The 17,108-nt window shown below is 53.7% G+C and overlaps 5 protein-coding genes across 5 annotated transcripts; 1 reads left to right on the plus strand and 4 right to left on the minus strand.

Annotated features, from left to right (window-relative positions):
* Window positions 1-207: 207 nt before the first annotated feature.
* QC762_307240 (uncharacterized protein) lies at window positions 208-3,045 on the plus strand (the record flags this gene model as incomplete). Its single annotated transcript, XM_062889016.1, has 6 exons — window positions 208-434; window positions 495-1,094; window positions 1,168-1,419; window positions 1,484-2,009; window positions 2,078-2,773; window positions 2,947-3,045. The coding sequence occupies 5 exons, from the start codon at window positions 208-210 to the stop codon at window positions 2,408-2,410; spliced, it is 1,938 nt and encodes a 645-aa protein (XP_062744956.1). The 3' UTR covers window positions 2,411-2,773; window positions 2,947-3,045.
* Window positions 1,128-4,171, minus strand: QC762_307250 (uncharacterized protein). Its single transcript, XM_062889017.1, has 3 exons — window positions 3,493-4,171; window positions 3,310-3,412; window positions 1,128-3,243 (listed from the first exon to the last, which is right to left on the minus strand). Exons 1-3 carry the CDS (start codon window positions 3,957-3,959, stop codon window positions 3,076-3,078), a joined length of 738 nt encoding a protein of 245 aa, XP_062744957.1. The 5' UTR covers window positions 3,960-4,171; the 3' UTR covers window positions 1,128-3,075.
* A 1,041-nt stretch (window positions 4,172-5,212) lies between these two features.
* QC762_307260 (uncharacterized protein) lies at window positions 5,213-6,019 on the minus strand (the record flags this gene model as incomplete). The annotated part of the gene is made up of 1 exon (XM_062889018.1): window positions 5,213-6,019. One exon carries the CDS (start codon window positions 6,017-6,019, stop codon window positions 5,213-5,215), a length of 807 nt encoding a protein of 268 aa, XP_062744958.1.
* A 424-nt stretch (window positions 6,020-6,443) lies between these two features.
* On the minus strand, window positions 6,444-8,066 carry RPL3 (60S ribosomal protein L3; the record flags this gene model as incomplete). The annotated part of the gene is made up of 6 exons (XM_062889019.1): window positions 6,444-6,699; window positions 6,755-7,404; window positions 7,466-7,489; window positions 7,548-7,704; window positions 7,789-7,867; window positions 8,054-8,066. 6 exons carry the CDS (start codon window positions 8,064-8,066, stop codon window positions 6,444-6,446), a joined length of 1,179 nt encoding a protein of 392 aa, XP_062744959.1.
* A 768-nt stretch (window positions 8,067-8,834) lies between these two features.
* Window positions 8,835-12,640, minus strand: SSN6_1 (glucose repression mediator protein; the record flags this gene model as incomplete). The annotated part of the gene is made up of 5 exons (XM_062889020.1): window positions 11,587-12,640; window positions 11,318-11,521; window positions 10,997-11,259; window positions 10,848-10,940; window positions 8,835-10,793 (listed from the first exon to the last, which is right to left on the minus strand). Exons 1-5 carry the CDS (start codon window positions 11,738-11,740, stop codon window positions 8,835-8,837), a joined length of 2,673 nt encoding a protein of 890 aa, XP_062744960.1. The 5' UTR covers window positions 11,741-12,640.
* Window positions 12,641-17,108: the final 4,468 nt, after the last annotated feature.

Consider the following 17,108-nt stretch of genomic DNA (forward strand, 5'->3'; position numbering starts at 1 on the left):
GGAGAGATTGCTTCGACAAGATTGAAAGTCGCTTCTCGTTCAGAAAGGGATTCAGGGATTGGAAGGTTTTATCGGGTTTGGGAGTATCAACGTTGTGGATACGGGCGTTCAGGATACGGGATTTGGCAGAGGTTGAAGGGGTGGACCGTCTCTCTTATTGTTTTCACTTGTATCACCACCACATCATCAGTCGATGCCGCCGTCACCATGAATATCCCTCTCCCCATCCACTCATCACCGAGTCTGCGGAATCGGGAAAGCAGAGACTATCACATCAAAAACAACACCTCCATCAGCAGCAATACCAGCACTCAAAGAACACCGCCACCGGCGGCCGAGGCTATCAATGGCCCGGTTAGGGAGGCGGCCAGAGGGTCAGCAGTTATCAACGACAAGTTAATCGTTGGTGTCGACTTTGGAACTACATTCTCAGGGTAAGCTTCACCCCATCCCACCAAATCTCATCATATACATATCACTAACATTGCACACAGAGTAGCAGCAGTCTACACCGGCACCCCCGACGACATAGAAATCATCAAAACCTGGCCGGGCGGCAACGGCATCACCTCAGACAAGGTGCCCACCGAACTATCCTACGACCTCCCTCCCAACTCACCCCCAGGCACCGCCCCAACGATAAAATGGGGGTTCCAGTTCAAACCAGAAGAGTCCCGCCTCCGGTGCATCAAGCTCTTTCTCGACCGCTCCCAGAAATTACCATACTATGTCTCACCCCTCGAAACCGCCGCCCAGCTTAAGAAGTTCAAGAAGACGGTCGCCGACGCCGTGAGTGATTACCTAACGCAGATATACAAACACACAATGGACACCCTCACACGAAGATACGGCGAGACGTTTATGGCCTCGACAAAGGTCAGTTTTGTTCTCACCTGCCCGGCGGTCTGGTCAGATGCTGCGAAGAACACTACTTTGCAGGCGGCGGAGAGGGCCGGGATGGGGGCCGGGGGGCAGATTCAGATTATCAGTGAGCCCGAGGCGGCGGCCGTGTATACTTTGAAGGCGATACAGCCTAATCACTTGAAGGTTGGGGATAATTTTATTGTTTGTGACGGTGGTGGCGGGACGGTCGAGTGAGTTCTTGCTGCTTTTGCAGTTACCCCTGAGCCCGGGAAAAGGGGCAACGAAGCTGACAAAACACCCCAGCCTCATCGCCTACAAAATCGTCTCTCTAAACCCCATAAAAGTAGAAGAATCAGCCGTTGGAACCGGCGGGTTGTGCGGTAGCGCCTTTCTCAACTACCGGTTCGAGGAGCATGTCAAGTCCAGACTCGGACAGAGCAGGTTCGATGACATGAAGGCGAAAAGGGGCAAGACATGGCAGATGGGACTGCGGTATTTCGAGGAGTTTGTCAAGAGGAATTTCAACGAGGACGAACATCAGGAGGTCAATGTGCCGTACGTACCCCTTCCCCCCCTCTCCCCTCACCCTCATGGAGACCTAACCAACAACCCCCTTTAGGTTTCCTGGCCTTCCCGACGACGAAGAAGCCGGCCTCGACTCGGGCTTCCTCGTCATGACAGCCGACCAAATCAAAGAAATCTTCGACCCCGTCGTCAAAGAAGTCTGCGAACTCGTCCAAGGTCAAGTCGACAACCTCCGCGCGTTGGGGGGGATCGTCTCGGGCATCATCCTCGTCGGTGGCTTCGGACAAAGCGACTACCTCTACCGCAAGCTCAAGACTCACTTCACCAGCGCCGCCCCCCCTCCCTATAGTGAGAGACCCTCCCAGGCCAACATCGACATGCGAGAGCGGCCCTCGGTGGAGGTGATGCAGCCAATATACGCCTGGACGGCCGTCGTCCGCGGCGCGGTTTTGCGCGGCTTGGAAGGTAACATGGTCATATCCCGAAAGGCGAGAATGCACTATGGCACGTCGTATGCGACTGTGTACGACGAGGAGAAGCACTCTGTAGCGGAGAGGTACTGGTCGCCGCTGTGGGAGAGGTGGATGGTCAGTGACAGGATGCAATGGCATATTGCAAAGGTTAGTCTCCCACCCTCTCGTCCCCGTATTCCAGTTCCAACATACCAACAAAAGAGAAAAAAAAACAGGGAGAAGCGCTATCGCCCATGCAACCCATCGCCTTCCACTACACCCGCAACTTCCGCCCGGGGCAGTCGTTGGTCGTCACCGACGACCTCATCGCCTGCCAGGCTGATGAGCCGCCCAAGGCTTTTACTCGGGATCTGGTGCACGTCTGCACGCTGACCACGGACCTCAGCGCGGTGCCCAGGCATCTGTTCACCAGACTGACAACCACACGCGGTGTTGAGTTCGACAATCTGGATTTTACCCTCGAGATGATCGTTGACAGTGCGGGGCTGGGGTTCGAGCTCAAGGTTGACGGGGTGAGGTATGGGAGGGTAGATGCCGAGTTTCACTAGTTGGTCGGTTCTCTTGATGTTACTGGGGAGTAGGGAAGCAAGGCGTCTGCGGTCAGGTTATTGGTTTTTCGATACGGAGTTGGTTGCCCTTGCTTGAACCTGGACGAGGAGAGGGAAGAGATCATATATATATCGCACAGAACAGTCCTGGAACACAGAGTATGAATGAACCAGGGGATGATGTACTTGAACTGGTCTAGACAGGGAGTAACTAACCAATTTGCCTATGCTCTTTTGCATGTAGTATCCAGCCCCAGCCACCCCCCTCATGAAACTGCCTTGGAACAGAAGACTCGACATCCGCGCTGCCACGCATATGATTGCTCAACGGCAAAAGAATCACTCATTAACCATGCTATCTTGGTATTCTTTTCCTTTTGCCTTTTCTCCTTTTTTTATTTTGTGCCCGTGTCATGTCATCATAATTCATCCAAATGCCCCTTAAGACGGCAGGTTCGATGCCAAACCCCATCTCACAAAGTCCTGGAAAATCTCCATAAAATTGAAACAGAAGACATTCGCTGATGTTTACCAAGAGACAGGGAAAACCACAAAATTTAGCTCGACACAAGCGAGCGAGCTGGGAACGAAGTGGTGAAACCAATGGGTAAGAATTGTGTAGTGATGGGAAACCCATAACTGGCTCCAAGTAGAGGCAGCACTGTCTATCGGCGACGTTTCTCACCGATATTGTGAGCTTGCTGTCTAGGGTGATCAGGTCGGTTGGCAAACCGTGAACCTGACGTTGCCACTATATTGCTGGAAGAATGCTGAGGGAGATCGTCATACCCACAAAGGAGACGCATAAAATGGAGACGGGCACCTGGTATGCTCTACTCGGGAAGGATGTCATGGTCAGAAAATGAGCATGAGAAACCTGTAGGAAAGAAATGACGAACATCACCCGTACTCTGAGCATACATCATCAGCAGCTCAGGATTATCCAAAAAGGCAATCGCCTTTTGACGAAGCTCTCTGCTCGCGTAATCCTCCTTCTCCGGTCTGTAAATCACACCCCACCAATGTCAGTTATTCCACTTTCCCCATCTCACAACAAGTATGAAAAGCAAGAAAAGTCTCACCTCCCTCCACCACCACCACCACCACCACCCCCCAATCTCAACTTCGACGTCCCAATCCCACCCTCCCGATCACTCAAGTCACTCCCCTCAGACCCATCCCCCGAATTATAGGGGTCCTTCCCCCTCGCCTGACGATCGCGCATGGCAGAAGTGAAAGCGTCGCCGTCGTCCTCGTCGTCGTTTGATAATGACGACGATGAAAGTGATCCCGAGCTGGTCGTCGCCGTCGTGTTCATATAAGCTGAACTGAACTTCCTGTTGTTGAAGCTCTTATTGTGGAAATGTGCAAACGAGGATGAAGATGGACCTCCACCACCGCCGCCGCCACCGAAGTTGTGGTTGTGGTTGTGGTTGTAATTGTGGTTGTGATTGTGGTTGTGGCTGTGGTTGTGGTGATTGTTGCCCCCACCACCACTTCCTCCTCCTACTCCACCACCGGATGGGCCTCCTCCAGGTGACAGGGACATGGCTGTTGCTCTCGAGTCTCTGTGTGAGTGAGGTGCAAGTTGCTTTGAATGAATGAATGAAAAAAAGAGAAAAAAAAGATCGATAAAAGAACTGCTCCTTCTGAAAATATCAGACGACTCTGGCTTTTGGTGTTGCTCCCAGCTAATGATAAATCTTTCAAAAAGAAAGAATCGCTCAAGTCCAATAAGGTAGGCAAGTTGAACAAGTGAAGTCGAGCAAGCACCACCCAGCTACCTCCAAAGGACCAGGAATGTGGGGCTAGCTTAAAGCCGTACCACAGCGCCTACCTCTACGTTCTCCTTCCCTCTCTGCCACTCAAATGTTTGCTCTTTCCCTCCTCTCCTACTAGCCAGCAGGTTGCTTGCCTCACTATGAACGCAAGAAAGAAAGAAAGAAAAAAACGTAACTGCACCTCCTCCCACTCCCATCAACTGCATTGCAGATGCACGTCCCCGTTTTGGGGCAAACATTCACGCAATGGATGGGACGGAAAATGCTCTTTTGCCTTCCTACTTGTAGCCTTGGCACATATACATAGACAGTTGCTTCTTTCCAAACCTGACCTAACCAAACCAGTTTGGCCGGCTTCGGGTGACTCCATCAAAAGAGTCCCGAGTCCTGGTAAGACACGCAGCAAGAGAAAAACAGTATCGGGTACGGCTCCGTTGTTCTCTTCTCCCTTTGTTCTCTGTTGGTTCTTGTCCTACGAAAGGAAAGGCCAAAAGGCGAGTGCCGGGACGCATGGAGCTGAATCGGCAGCTACCCGATGGCTTGCCCCGCCCCCGCATATCGATACCTACATCATAAGCACCTTTTTCCCACAGGGTCACGCAAATTATGGCTATGGATTATGTTGTGCTATTACCGTAAATTTCTTGGCGACGATTGCATACCGCCAAAAAGATCACCTTGTGTGCCATGGTTATGCCATGTGGCTGGCCCAGCGGTTCACCGCTCTACCACCCAGCATCGAGCAAACACACCAGATGATAGCCTCATCGTCTTGCCGGTTTCCATCCATCCATCCCTTGGTATTGCTGCCCGGTTTGATCTTGCTTTTTCCTGTCCGCTTGCCTCTCCCTGCATTTCTTCACCACTTTCTTCCCCTTGTCCAGCTGAAGCCATCCCCACATCAGGAACTAGAAACCGTCTCGAAAAAAAATAGACAAAGCTAGAACCGGTCCCAGAATAAACCTAGAGACTTAACAACCTCTCCATACCAAACCCTCCTTAACAACTGCCTCTCTCCTCCTCAAGTAAAAATCCCCTCCCCCACAACCCCCAAAACCTTCCCCCCCACCGCAGTCACCAAAAAGTAACAAACCCTCACCCCCCTCTCATCCCCCCCAACCTCATAAACCCTCACATCCCCCCCCTTCCCAACCTCCCTAACCGCCTCCAAAACCTCATTATTCCCCCCCTCCGGATCCCAATCCACCGGATCTTTGATCTCCACCTTTGCCCCCTTGGGATCAGTATGCCCAATCATCCTCGCAAACTCCTCCTCATCCGGCAAGCCCCCATCACCCTCCAACCTCAACGCCACAACCTCACACGGGCTTTCCGCCTCCGACGACGCAGCCGTATAAACCTTTCCTTCAACCGCCTGTTTCAGCTTCTCCGGAACCTCCACACCGGGGTCGACAAGTTTAAAGTGCTGTTTATCACTACTACTCGCGGCTTGGGTGGTAGTAGACGAAGAAGCGTTGGCCTTGTTCAAAAAGGCGAGGTAATCCTCGTCCGACATCTTGACGGCGGCAGTGCGGGAGAAGAATCGCTTCTGTCGGGGGAATCTTGACGCGGAGGAGGTAGATCGTAGTGTTTGTAGAAATGGAGCTGCGGTAGGTGTAGTGGCTAGAGCTAGGCAGGTAGCAGAGTGGTACGATCGAGCTGGTGGGAATCGTGAACAAGAAACACAAAGCTTTGTGTTCGAGTACGTCGAAGCGTTCTTGGTATGAGTCAAAAGGAAAGAAGAAAATGGAATCAGAAAGAGGGAGGGAGCCTTGTGGGACAAAATAACTTGACTAATTCCGTTGAAAAGGGGCGCAATCATGGTCATGAGCAGCAAACCAAAGCCAGCAGTTCTCAAGTTGGGCAAAGGCCGATGATGTAACCGCAGTTTTGTCCCAGCTGGGAAGCTGTGACCAGTGAGCTGACGCGGGGCATCCCCAGAGGCAGTGTCAAGGACCCACTTTGATGCCATGGGGTGTGACCACTGACCAGAAGCTTGGAGGGGGCAAATTTCACATCGACCACTCGGCATACTCTAGATAGCTGAACAAAAAGGGTATATATTGATAGTAAAAAACACATCGACACATCACAAACAGTCAATGGCAATTGGTTCATTTTCCCATTCCTCTCCTGCAGCTCTAAACTAAGCTGATAATGCTAGGTAGAATCCCGTTATCCCGACCCAAAGCTGTGAAAACCGTGACACCATTGCCATTGAATGAACGATAAAATCAGAAACCGGACGCCGCTCATGAGCTGGCGGCCAAGTCCTTCTTGAGGGTACCCTGGTACTGCTTCTTCTCCGCAGGGGTCTGGAAAGCACCGTGACCGAACTCGGAGGAGGTATCGATCCATTTGAGCTCGACCTTCTCGAGGGCTTTGCGGGAGGTGTGGATGAACATGGACTTGCGGAGGGTCATGATGCGCTTCTTGGTACCGGGGACGGAACCCTTGACCATGACGAAGTCGTTCTTGATCTCGCCGTAGCGGACGAAGCCACCCATGCTGCAATCTGTTAGTCTTGAGCTTTTTAAATTTCACCAAAAAGGGGTCAACATACGGAGTGATGGTCTTCTTGGTGACATCGATCTCAGTAGCGGCGTTGTCATCAGCATCACCCTTGCCGATGCGGTAAACCTTGTGGTTGACCGAGGTACGGTGGTGGTAACCCATCTGACCGGCACGGGCAACAGTCCACTGGACGTGGGAGGGATGCCAGGCACCGATACAGGCGACCTTGCGGAGACCCTTGTGAGTCTTGCGGGGAAGCTTCTTGGTGCCCCATCTGGCGGTGACACCGCTGAAACCGTGACCCTTGGTGACGGCGATAACGTCAATCATCTCGTCCTTCTCGAAGATGGTGTCGATGGAGACGGGCTTCTCGAAGAGGCCGTGGCCGAACTCGACCTTGTCGGCGACGGAGCCACCGTTGATCTGGATCTCCATGAGGTGGGCCTTCTTCTGCTTGAGGGGGGTCTTGCGGATTTGGGTGTGGGCAAGAACGCGGACGACGGTGCAGTACTTCTTGATGCGCTCGAGCTCGCGGGTGATGGAGGCACCGCTGTTCTCGGAGTGCTTCTTGGCGTACTTGGTGAAAGCCTTCTTCTTGGACTTGTACCAGTTCTTGTAGAAGCGGCGCTTGACCTCATCGGACAAGTGCTCGGCCCAGACGGTGGTGAGGGAGCGGAGACCGCGGGGAGTCTCGATGTACTATTTCGTGTGTTAATTCGGCCATCTCTTCTTCTTCCTCAACTGGACAGTAATGACTTACACCAACCAGACCCACAACAATCATCTGTAAAAGATGTTAGCCATTGACATAAATAGAGCCAAGCGGGCTGTGTTGCGCGTACAGGAGGAGTATCAATGATTGTCACAGCTTCCACCACTTCCTTCTTGTTGGCCTTGGCACCGGGACGGTCCATGTCGCGGACGATGGTGGTCATGCCGGCCTTGTAGCCCATCGCGGCCGTCAGGTGGACGGGCTTCTTGGCGTCGTCCTTGGGGAAGCTGTCATGGTGCACAACAGTTAGCTTCCATCTCTTCGGCCGAGGCTGGTGTCTGAGGGGAGAAAGGTTTTCATATTCCACTTACGACTTGACCTTTCCTCTATGGCGGGCAGCGCGCTTGCGCGGCAGGTAGGCCAAAGAGCCATGGCGAGGGGCCTCGTACTCTGTTCGATGTTGTCAGTCCTCTGTCGCCGTTGGCAAACATCTCGCCCAGTCCCGATGCCACAATTGCAGTGCTCCAGATCTCCAGAGATGTTGTCGCAGAATTCGCCCATCGTGAAGCCCCGGCCACATCGAGATTGGGATCGAGACTGGGGGGATTCGAGGTTCGAAGAGAGGGCGCTACTCACTGCGGTGAGACATGGTTGCTGATGTCCTCGGTTTTACCGTGATGTGAAATGGAAAAATCCCCCAGGTCCGAACCACAAGAGCAGAAAAGTCGTCCTGAAATTTGGAGGTAGGTTGAATTTTTGTGTGGAAAATGGAGCTGGGCGCTCGGGCCAATTGCAGCGGAGCCCTAACTGGCTCAGCCCACTGAGAACTGCTCCTATTCTCAATCGCGCCCCACTCTGTGATGCCCCCAGCAAGGCTTTTCGCTGGACGACTGCTCCGAGTGCTGGTCACGTGACCGCCATGCCATGCTCATACGCCATACCAAACTTTGGCTTTTCTCAAATATCAAGCTAAAAGACAGTCACAAGCTGCCCGTGAAACTCTTTCAAACAAGGAAAATGTTGTGGATAGCAACTAAACTACTGCGACCATGCCTGATCGCCCTGTGAAGCAACGCTTCGAAAGAAGAGTCCATACATGACAAAACACCAAACCCAACGAACTACTACCCCGAAGATGTTGCCCACCGCCAAATAAAGCTTTTGAAGCTCTCCATTCCTATCCGATTCCACATGTACATTCCCAGTTGCGACAATGGCACATGACCCTGCCTCCCCTACACTCCATGCCCCGAACTTACTCTACGAAAACACGAAACCAACCGCTCCCTCGCCTAACACACGAAAGGAAACAAGCCAAATATGCGTGAGCAAACGCTGGTATAAGACGCACAAAACAGAGCGCCCTCGGTGACAAAGAAAATCAAGTCGTGACTAGAAAACGGCCGATCGGTTCGTCCTAATTGCTCTCGACCTTTTGGCTCATGATGCCATTGATGCTGGCGCTGGTGGGTGTTCCATTCTTCATCTCAGCTGTCGCTGAACTGGGACAAGAAGCAGGCCCGGAGATGATGTCACCCTTTTTATCCTCTTCCTCACTGTCATCGTAGTCCTCATTGACATGCATTTTTCGGGCGGCGCGCTCGGGCTCATTCGCCGGGGGTGGGTGAGGGGCCGGAGGATGCGAATGCTCTATCCGCCTTTCCTCTTGCACCGGGGGATAGTCTTTGTGGCTCGGTCCGGGCTGAGGACCAGGTCCATCGTGGATGATGCCCTGCATCGAGGACGGGCCCTGCTGCATTGGGGGCAGATGAGCAGGGACAGAATGTGACTGGGGATGATGGGCAGCCTCAGATGGGTGATACCCTTCGTTGCCATGACGCTGCTCCTCCGCCCGGCGAATCTCTTCAGCTCGTCTTTGTTCCTCTACGCGTCTGTGGTCCTCCATACGCCGCTCGTCGAACCGGTGGGCTTCCGATGAGTTGCGACGATATTCAGGGCGCGGAGGAGTAGAAGGGCGGCGGTGCCGCAGATCTTCCATGCGTCCGCGCGACTCCTCCGTGGCAGGCTTCTTAGACTCGCGATCATCCTCCCACTCACGCATGCGCTTGGGGCCAACCGAGGGAGGGCGTGGGTCATGTTGCTCCCGGTGATGGGGACCGTCGAGAGGCATGCCTTGATGAGGAGGATGAGGGACACCAGGCTCAGGACCATTGGGTCCAGCCTGCTCAGACGGGTGCGGGGGGTAAGGAGGTTGATGCTGGGGATAGGCCGACTTTGGTGAAGGCATACGGTTGTCATGCATGGGGGCCCGGCCGTCATTTCTCGGGCTATTGGTGCGGTATGGCATGAGAGGATTCGGGGCCCCTCCATTTGGAGGTGCGTTGCTCGGTTGAAGAACGGCGGCGGGTGCGTGTCCTCCATAGTTCGGGTTTCGCACACGCGGTGGAGGTCCAGCCATCTGGGGAGGAGGCGGCTGTTGTTGCTGGGGAGGGGGAGGAGGCGGGGGAGCTGCGTAGTGACCCGGGGGAGGCGAAGGACCACGCCTGTGCGGCTCCAGACCTCTGCTTGCCTCCTGGTACGGCCTCGGCTGCTGCTCCTGTCTCGGGCTGGGCGGGCGTTGCATGGGAGGAGCTTGACCCCGGAATTGCTCGCTTCGGTCGGAAGCATATGGGTTGGGGGGCTGCGGCGGAGGATTGATCTCGGCAACACGGCCAGCCCACGAGTTGGGACCGCCCGGTCCAGCACCATTGTGCATCGGCTGTGGGGGTTGCGACTGCGGCGGCGGGCCGGAGCCAGCCCACTGAGGACCTGGAGGACCAACTGCACCTGCAGCCTGATAAGCTTGTGGGTGAACATCAGTGGGAGTTGGTGCCTGTCCGGGAGGGGCGCCGTTTTGTCCTCCACTTCGCAGGAGTTGCAATCGGCTCTTGACGTGCGGGTTGTTGGGATCCAACTCGGCAGCACGCTGGTACGCGTCAAGGGCGTCGGCAATCTGGTTGTTACACGATTCATACAGAGTACCCAGATCATACCAGACCTCCGAGATGAACGGGTTGAGGCGGATGGCACGCGAATAAGCATCGAGCGCATCTCTATACTGGTTGATCTGGTAGTAAAGCACCCCGATGGAACACCAGAAGGTGGGATTTCTCCCATCGCGGTATACGGCCTGCTGGTAGGCTTCGTATGCCTTCGGATACTTTTGCTGCTGCATATAGCACCGGCCGAGAAGGTACCAGCTCTGTGCATCCGAGTTGTCGGCTGCCACAGATTTCTCCAGGTACTCGATGGCCCTGTCTTGACTGGCAAAGCTTTGGCTTTGGTTGTGGTGCAGCCAGCCAAGTTGCTGGAGAACCTTGGCGTGGTTGGGATCCCGCTCAAGGACACGGTGATAGGCAGCCTTGGCGTTATCAAACTAGAACAAGGTCAATATCACTGGCGGGTCAGACGTGATAGAGGCGAAACTCACGTCTTTCTGCTGCTCATGTACGTGTCCAATCTGGAACCAGATGTCTTCCTCTGTCAATGGAGCGGGAGGAGAGGTGACGATGTATCTGAAGCACTGCAGTAGATCATGTCAGTATTTGCAAAACGTCGTGGAGAATTCTGATGACCTACATCCAACGACTGGGTATATTTCTGCTGTTGTTTGTAGATTATGCCCAGGCGGAAGTAAATCTCATGGGCCTTGTCGAACTGCGGATCCATCGCCATGACTTCGGCAAATGCCTCCTCGGCATGCTCCAACGAGCCATATCGATCATAGAGAATACCGATGCCGTACCACAGGCGTGGTTCTTTGGGATTGGGCAATTTCAGCAGGGCATTTTGGTAAGCCTGGTATGCCTGTTGAAGGTCGTCCATCATGAGGTAACAATGACCTGTAGAGATAGTTGTCAGTCTTTGTAGCACCGAAACTGACTGTGTGGGTTGGCGTACCTAAACTGCCCCAGGCCTCGCCATTGTTCCCATCAAGCTTGATGATTGCGTGTAGATATTCCGCCGCCTTGGGGAAGTTCTCCTGCGTCCTCAGGACAACACTGAGGGCGTTCAAGGCATTGATGGAGTTTGGATTGGCTGTGAGAGCTCTTTCATAGCATGTCATCGCTTCTTCCAGATTTCCCATGCGTTCAGCCAAATTACCTGCAGCTTCGTCAGTACTCGTGCGTCGCGTGACAACCAGCCTCAGCAGTGTTGAGTGGACATACCAAGCTGGATCCACACCACCTCGTTCATTTGTAACAAGGTCGATGTCTGACGCGATGCCGCAAGAGGGGGAGGCGGGCCGGGAGGTCCAACTGCGCCAGGAGGGGGATGATGGATCCGCATCTGCATCGGAGGGGAAGGGTGATGATTCGCCATGTTGCGTTATAATGTTGTTGTGCTTTGAGGCAGATGGAGATGGGCCACCGGGAAGGTTGGCTGATTTGGGAGTTCGATGCACGTGGAAGGGGGTAACAGTGGCGGGCGTTGTCAGGTACCACTACGACCAAAAAACAAGCTTTGGATTAAGCATAGACGCCTCTTTCCATCAAGCTAGCTACCCAGGGAGTTATGGGTGGCGCCGTTGAGACAGCAAAATACGTGTCGTCGCGCTGACACGAGATGGTGGAGGGAGCTGCTGGTTTGGGAGTCACGGCGACGGCGGATAGCTCCAAAAGCTGGGCGTCGGCTCGCCAATTTCACTCAGGCGACAGGTAAAGTGGAACAATTGTAAAAGGGAGGCGCGAGGTCGGGGGTGGTGGTGGTGGTGAAAAACAAGACGTGAAGCAAACGGAGATGATAGAGCGCAACTGGAAGGGATTGGTGGAAGCACTCGGCCCAGGTCAGTTGAGAGGCCGAAAGGGGGGAAAGAAGGGAAAGAGAACAGAAGCCCGGGAAGAAATCTCGGGATGGGAAGAGTACGACTTGGTTTCGCAGCGGCAACTCCCCCAACCCATGCCAAGCCCTGCCCAGAGAAGCGAGTGGAGGGATGGCCCTTTGGCTGTTCCGCTCATGTCTTGCAGCACGAGGGTGGGCAAGTCGCGCCAGGTTCCCGACAGGTCCCTGGTACCAGCATGCCGAAGCTGTGCTGTGGGAGCCTCTACCCGCCACTTGAAAATTTAGTGCCGCATCGCTAAACAGACCAAGGACCACGCCGAAACAGGCATCACTTGTCATCTCTCCAGTTCCAGTTTGGATTTTCCAATTTTGCTCCGATTCCATTCCATCTCTTTTTCTTGTCATCGAGGCCCTGGGACGCGGACCAAATAACGAACCACGATAGGTCCAGCTGCGCGATATCGGGAAATAATTTAACAATGGCGACAAACAATCGGCTGTTCTTTGTTGGATGAAACGGATCACTGAGCGACACAAGATGACAGAACAAGATGGCATTTGGGTCGATGATTTCATGCACGACGCGTGGGCTCGGTCCCGCCGCTCCAAGGCATCACCAGGTAACGAGCGTTTCATCCCATATTTTCCCCGTGTGTGTGTGTGTGTGTGTGTGTGTGTGTGTGTCTCGGTGGCGGTGCCTGTCCAAACAAGTTCTCGTAGGATGTGTGCTGTGTGGTTCCTCAGCCTGACGGCGGCTGATGTGCTTCCCCAGGGCCGCATCACCAAGGGTTCGAGCAGGTACCGGGTACTTGGTCGGTACGTCGGTGGCCGAACACCAACCTCTCCTCCAGGGGAGGGCGTTTCCGGAGGAAGCGGCTACGCCATTTCGTTTTAGAGAGTGGATACCGCAGAACTGTGGCGACGGTGCAACGAGCCGGCCGGCCCTCCACCATGCGTCCCGCCCGCATCTCAGCAACCAGACAGACAGGGGGGCCCCACACCCACTCTCCCGTGCCCACTGTCCACCACCAGTCCACCACAAACCACAGCCAGCCAGCCAGCCAAGAGCAAGCGGCAGCCAGCGAGCCACCAGCCAGCCCGTCACCAACGATGCGACGCAGAACCCTATCGCCCCAAATGAGCTGGTCCGCCGTAATTGGAGCTCGATAAATCATCGGAAAATAACTGCGCCTGCCATGCACCGTGACTGCGAGCCTGTTTCTCGCTTGTACAGGACGGGAGCAATCTCGAGCCGTCAGCTCTTATTATCCCCTCCTCTTGGGGAACACGATCATGCTGTCATTCTCGCCTCGGTACCTATCCAGCCACACAGTGATAAAGACAGCATGATCGCCGATATATAAATGATTTCCCTGGTCGATGAAACGGCTGGTGAATACGCCGATAGACGGGAATATCTATCTCGGAGGATCTTCTGTTCACAAATGCTACCTTGAGGAGAACAGGTTGCAGTTGGCATCTCTCGCTCACCACAGCACCTACATTAGACTAAGCAGGCGGCTTGGTCCTGGATGCGATTCAGGCACTCCCAAAAGCCGGCAATAATGTCTTCGTGTAAGGCGTATAGACCTCGGAACTTCAACGGTGAGGCGCACCGCAAACCGGCCATTGATGCATCCCGTAGGTGATTTTGATGGAGTTGTGAGCAGCGCCCCTTGGGCGCTTTGGTATTAGAAAGTCTGGTAGACCGTTGAAATCCTAAAGTTGACAATCAAAAATACCCTTGATGTAGGAATTGAGGCTCGAGTGGGGCATCAACAGGGCGTACCTTTCTTTGTAAACCTTTTCGGAGTCTTGACAACTCGCACTACCCACGCATAAACTTTCGGAGAGTCAATCTGATCTGATCTCTGCCCAGCAATTTTTTATTTTTTTTTTTTTGGGGGGGGGGGGGAACCCTTCCAGAAGGAAGAAAAGACGCACATGCCCCGTCCGTGTTTCAGTGTCAGCATGACGCTGAAATCACCGTATGGTCAAACGCCATCGACGAAACCCCCAGGCACCCTGCTGAGCGAAGAGAGGCATATACAATTTTGAACTCGAATCTTTGAGTACATTTCCAACTTGGATAGAGGGAAAGCCCCGACGGAAAGCCGATCACGTCCCCCCTTCTTTCTTCCAAGTTGCCCGAAGGTGGACGCATCGACCGACGGGACCCAAGAAACGGTCATCGGCAGCCCCTTGCCCCTCTCTGCCCCTCACCGGCTGCGCGCACGTTCCACGGGCAAGAATAGAAGGCAGAAGAGGGTTATGTAAGGTAAGGGCGAGAGGGTGACTCCCGTAGTGCCAGCCGCTACTGCAGTTTTAGGCAACCCGCACCATGCACATGGGTTGGGCAACATATCATTTAGGTGGCAGTTGAGATGGATGAGCTCTCAGGGTTATTTAGGTGTGTCAGGCAGGCAGGCTCGAACCTGCCACCAGCGATTCGCGGGCATCCGGCGTTCTTCCAGTCTCGATCTGGATCTGATCTGAGCTGATCGATGGGTTAATGGTGCGAGTTGGAAAGTGGACGCAGCATAAAACGACGTTTCGTTTTGATTCAGTCAACACGCTCCCTCTCCCCCATTATCCTTGTTCTCCGTACCTAACCCACCTCGTTTCAAGCTCGCTCGAAAGACATAACTACAAGCAATCGTCCCGTTGATGGCATATCAGATCCCAGTTACAGGCAGTAAGAGATCTAGTTCCCCGCTACCTAAACAGATATAAGGTACGTCTGACATTGACACAGGCTGTTTCACGTCGATAAGCAAACGGGGCAGTGCCGCATGCCAGCCATCCTTCAGCCTACATATAACAAGCAGCACCTATCCAACTGCCTGCCGTGCCTCTTTTCGAAGGGAACAGTGCCAAGCCCTCTGGGTTGGGTAATAAGCGGTCTATTCAACTGGGTCAACTTATCAGGTCCATACTTTTCTGTCTCACCAAGGCACAGCTCGGTCTCGATTGCGGCACTGTCCGACCTCACTGGAATTATTCAACAGTGGAAAAATGATCCTAAACGAGACACCTAGGTGAAGCCTGCCCTCCAAAAAAGCAAAAGTCTGGCACACGGTGATTACACAAGAGAGCCTTAACAGCAGCACGTGTTGGGACCTACCTCTTACAGGAGGACAAGAACTGACGCTGTGATCACCAACTAGAAAGCTGCAACATGCACGAATATGCAGGCCCGGCTCAACTCGTAGTGGCATCTTTTCGTTTGCCATTTGCCCGCTACTGTTGCAGAAGAGTCGGATGAGATGTGTGTCCAAAAGCAAAAACAAGAAGCAAAGATGTGGCTTATCAGCTGTTGGTGAGCCGAGAGAGAGTAACCCGCCGGTCCCTTGGGGTCGATCCCGACACAGCATATTTTGGTGCTGACAGGCTGACACCCGCGGCTGGACGGGGGTGGAAGCCGGTGTGAAAGGCGGCGGTTGTGCGCAAAGACTGAAGATCTCTTCTGGGATTCGAAGATGGAAGGTCCGATGTGCCCGATTTGCTGCATTCCCTGGGCTGGGGGGAGGGGGTTGGGATACTTATCTCATTACTCACCTGCCCGCTCGCTCACCGATTTCACCATTCCTCATTCACGACTTTCCCCCCCGGTTGACGCTCCTGCCGGTGAGGTTGCTCAACTCACCACACACTTTTCTGCAGTGATGGGTGGGTGTGTCTGAGGGTGGGCAGACACCAGGGCAGAGACAGGGGGGTCCGAATGGATGCAACGGGGAAATGTCTCTCTTGGAACCATCCGCGAGTGTGGGTCGGTGGCACCCCAGCTTTTTCCTTTTCCTCTTCTCCTGGGCAGGGTCACGCTTTCCATTTTCACGTCTTGCGGAGAATGTTAGGTAAGCGTAATATCGGGCTGGTCTCGAATTACGGGTAGTCTAAACCATTTGAAGAAATCAACTTGCTTAAATGCGTGATTCTCTTTTGGCCAATTACAGTTATATCACGTGATCTGTAGGTGTACGAGTCGGCACGCGCAGCCAGATCGAGGGGGGAAAGCTCTAAAAAGAGACAAAGAAACCGTCGAGGGCTACCCGGGGCGGCAGGCTCAAATCATGCCGTGCTCCCTCCACAGAACGGGCGCATACATTATGATAGCGTCGTCGTCGTCGGCTTGTGGGACATGACTGTGCACCCCCCCTGCTGTGCCTGTACCGTGGTAGCAATGCTGCAGCTTTTGCTTGCTTGTTCTTTCCCGTTGCGGTGGCAGCGGAGGCATTATTCTCGGTGGTTTTGTTATTCTTTTGATTTACCATTTTTCGCTTATTATGCAGTGGTATTTATCTTGCTCACTTTCCTTCTCCCGGTTCGAAGAAACGTCAACGCCAACAACTGCCCTTCTCGCTCGCTTGTTGTCTCCTTTCCCCACCCCCCACCACCACGGGCGGCGCAGGCTGTGACATGACGATGGCCCGGCATTTTTATATGTATTTATTTTCCAACCTTACCGTATCCGACCAGCCGCCGAACCTGCATTTGACCAAAGGAAAATGCAGACGCATCATGTGTCAGATGCGTTGGCCTTTTTTCTTTCCATGCAGAGCAGCAGCTTCTGGTTACGCACCTCTCGGTTGGGTCTTGGCGCGCGTTTTTGCACCATTTCCAGAATCTGTCTCGATCAAAATCGGGTGCCCATGTTGGTTGGGCAGGGGGGTTTTGAAATGAACCACGACCAGAAAGACGCCCCCCCAGTTTCAACCCATCGAGTGTGGAAAATGAAGGAAGGTTTTGTGCTGTTGATATCGTGGACTGAGTTAACATTTACTAGAAAGGAGGACAGATCACCCTCGTTTCATTAGTCATGCGGGCGGTGTGCATGCATTAACAACAGAAAACCTTGTGTCATCAATCCCAGCTGCCGAGACTCGGCCCCCCGTTCCTAAGGTTGCCCCCT

Source organism: Podospora pseudocomata, chromosome 3 (assembly GCF_035222375.1).
Source record: "Podospora pseudocomata strain CBS 415.72m chromosome 3, whole genome shotgun sequence".
NCBI lineage: Eukaryota > Fungi > Ascomycota > Sordariomycetes > Sordariales > Podosporaceae > Podospora > Podospora pseudocomata.

What these genes read in the sequence shown, in the direction of transcription:
- QC762_307250 (XM_062889017.1), bottom strand. Translation starts at nt 3,959, where the DNA reads ATGTCCCTGTCACCTGGAGGAGGCCCATCCGGTGGTGGAGTAGGAGGA. An exon ending in GGTGGTGGTGGTGGAGGGAG is followed by an intron (nt 3,413 to 3,492) that starts GTGAGACTTTTC and finishes TGTGATTTACAG; the next exon opens with ACCGGAGAAGGAGGATTACG. An exon ending in ATGCTCAGAGTACGGGTGAT is followed by an intron (nt 3,244 to 3,309) that starts GTTCGTCATTTC and finishes CTTCCCGAGTAG; the next exon opens with AGCATACCAGGTGCCCGTCT.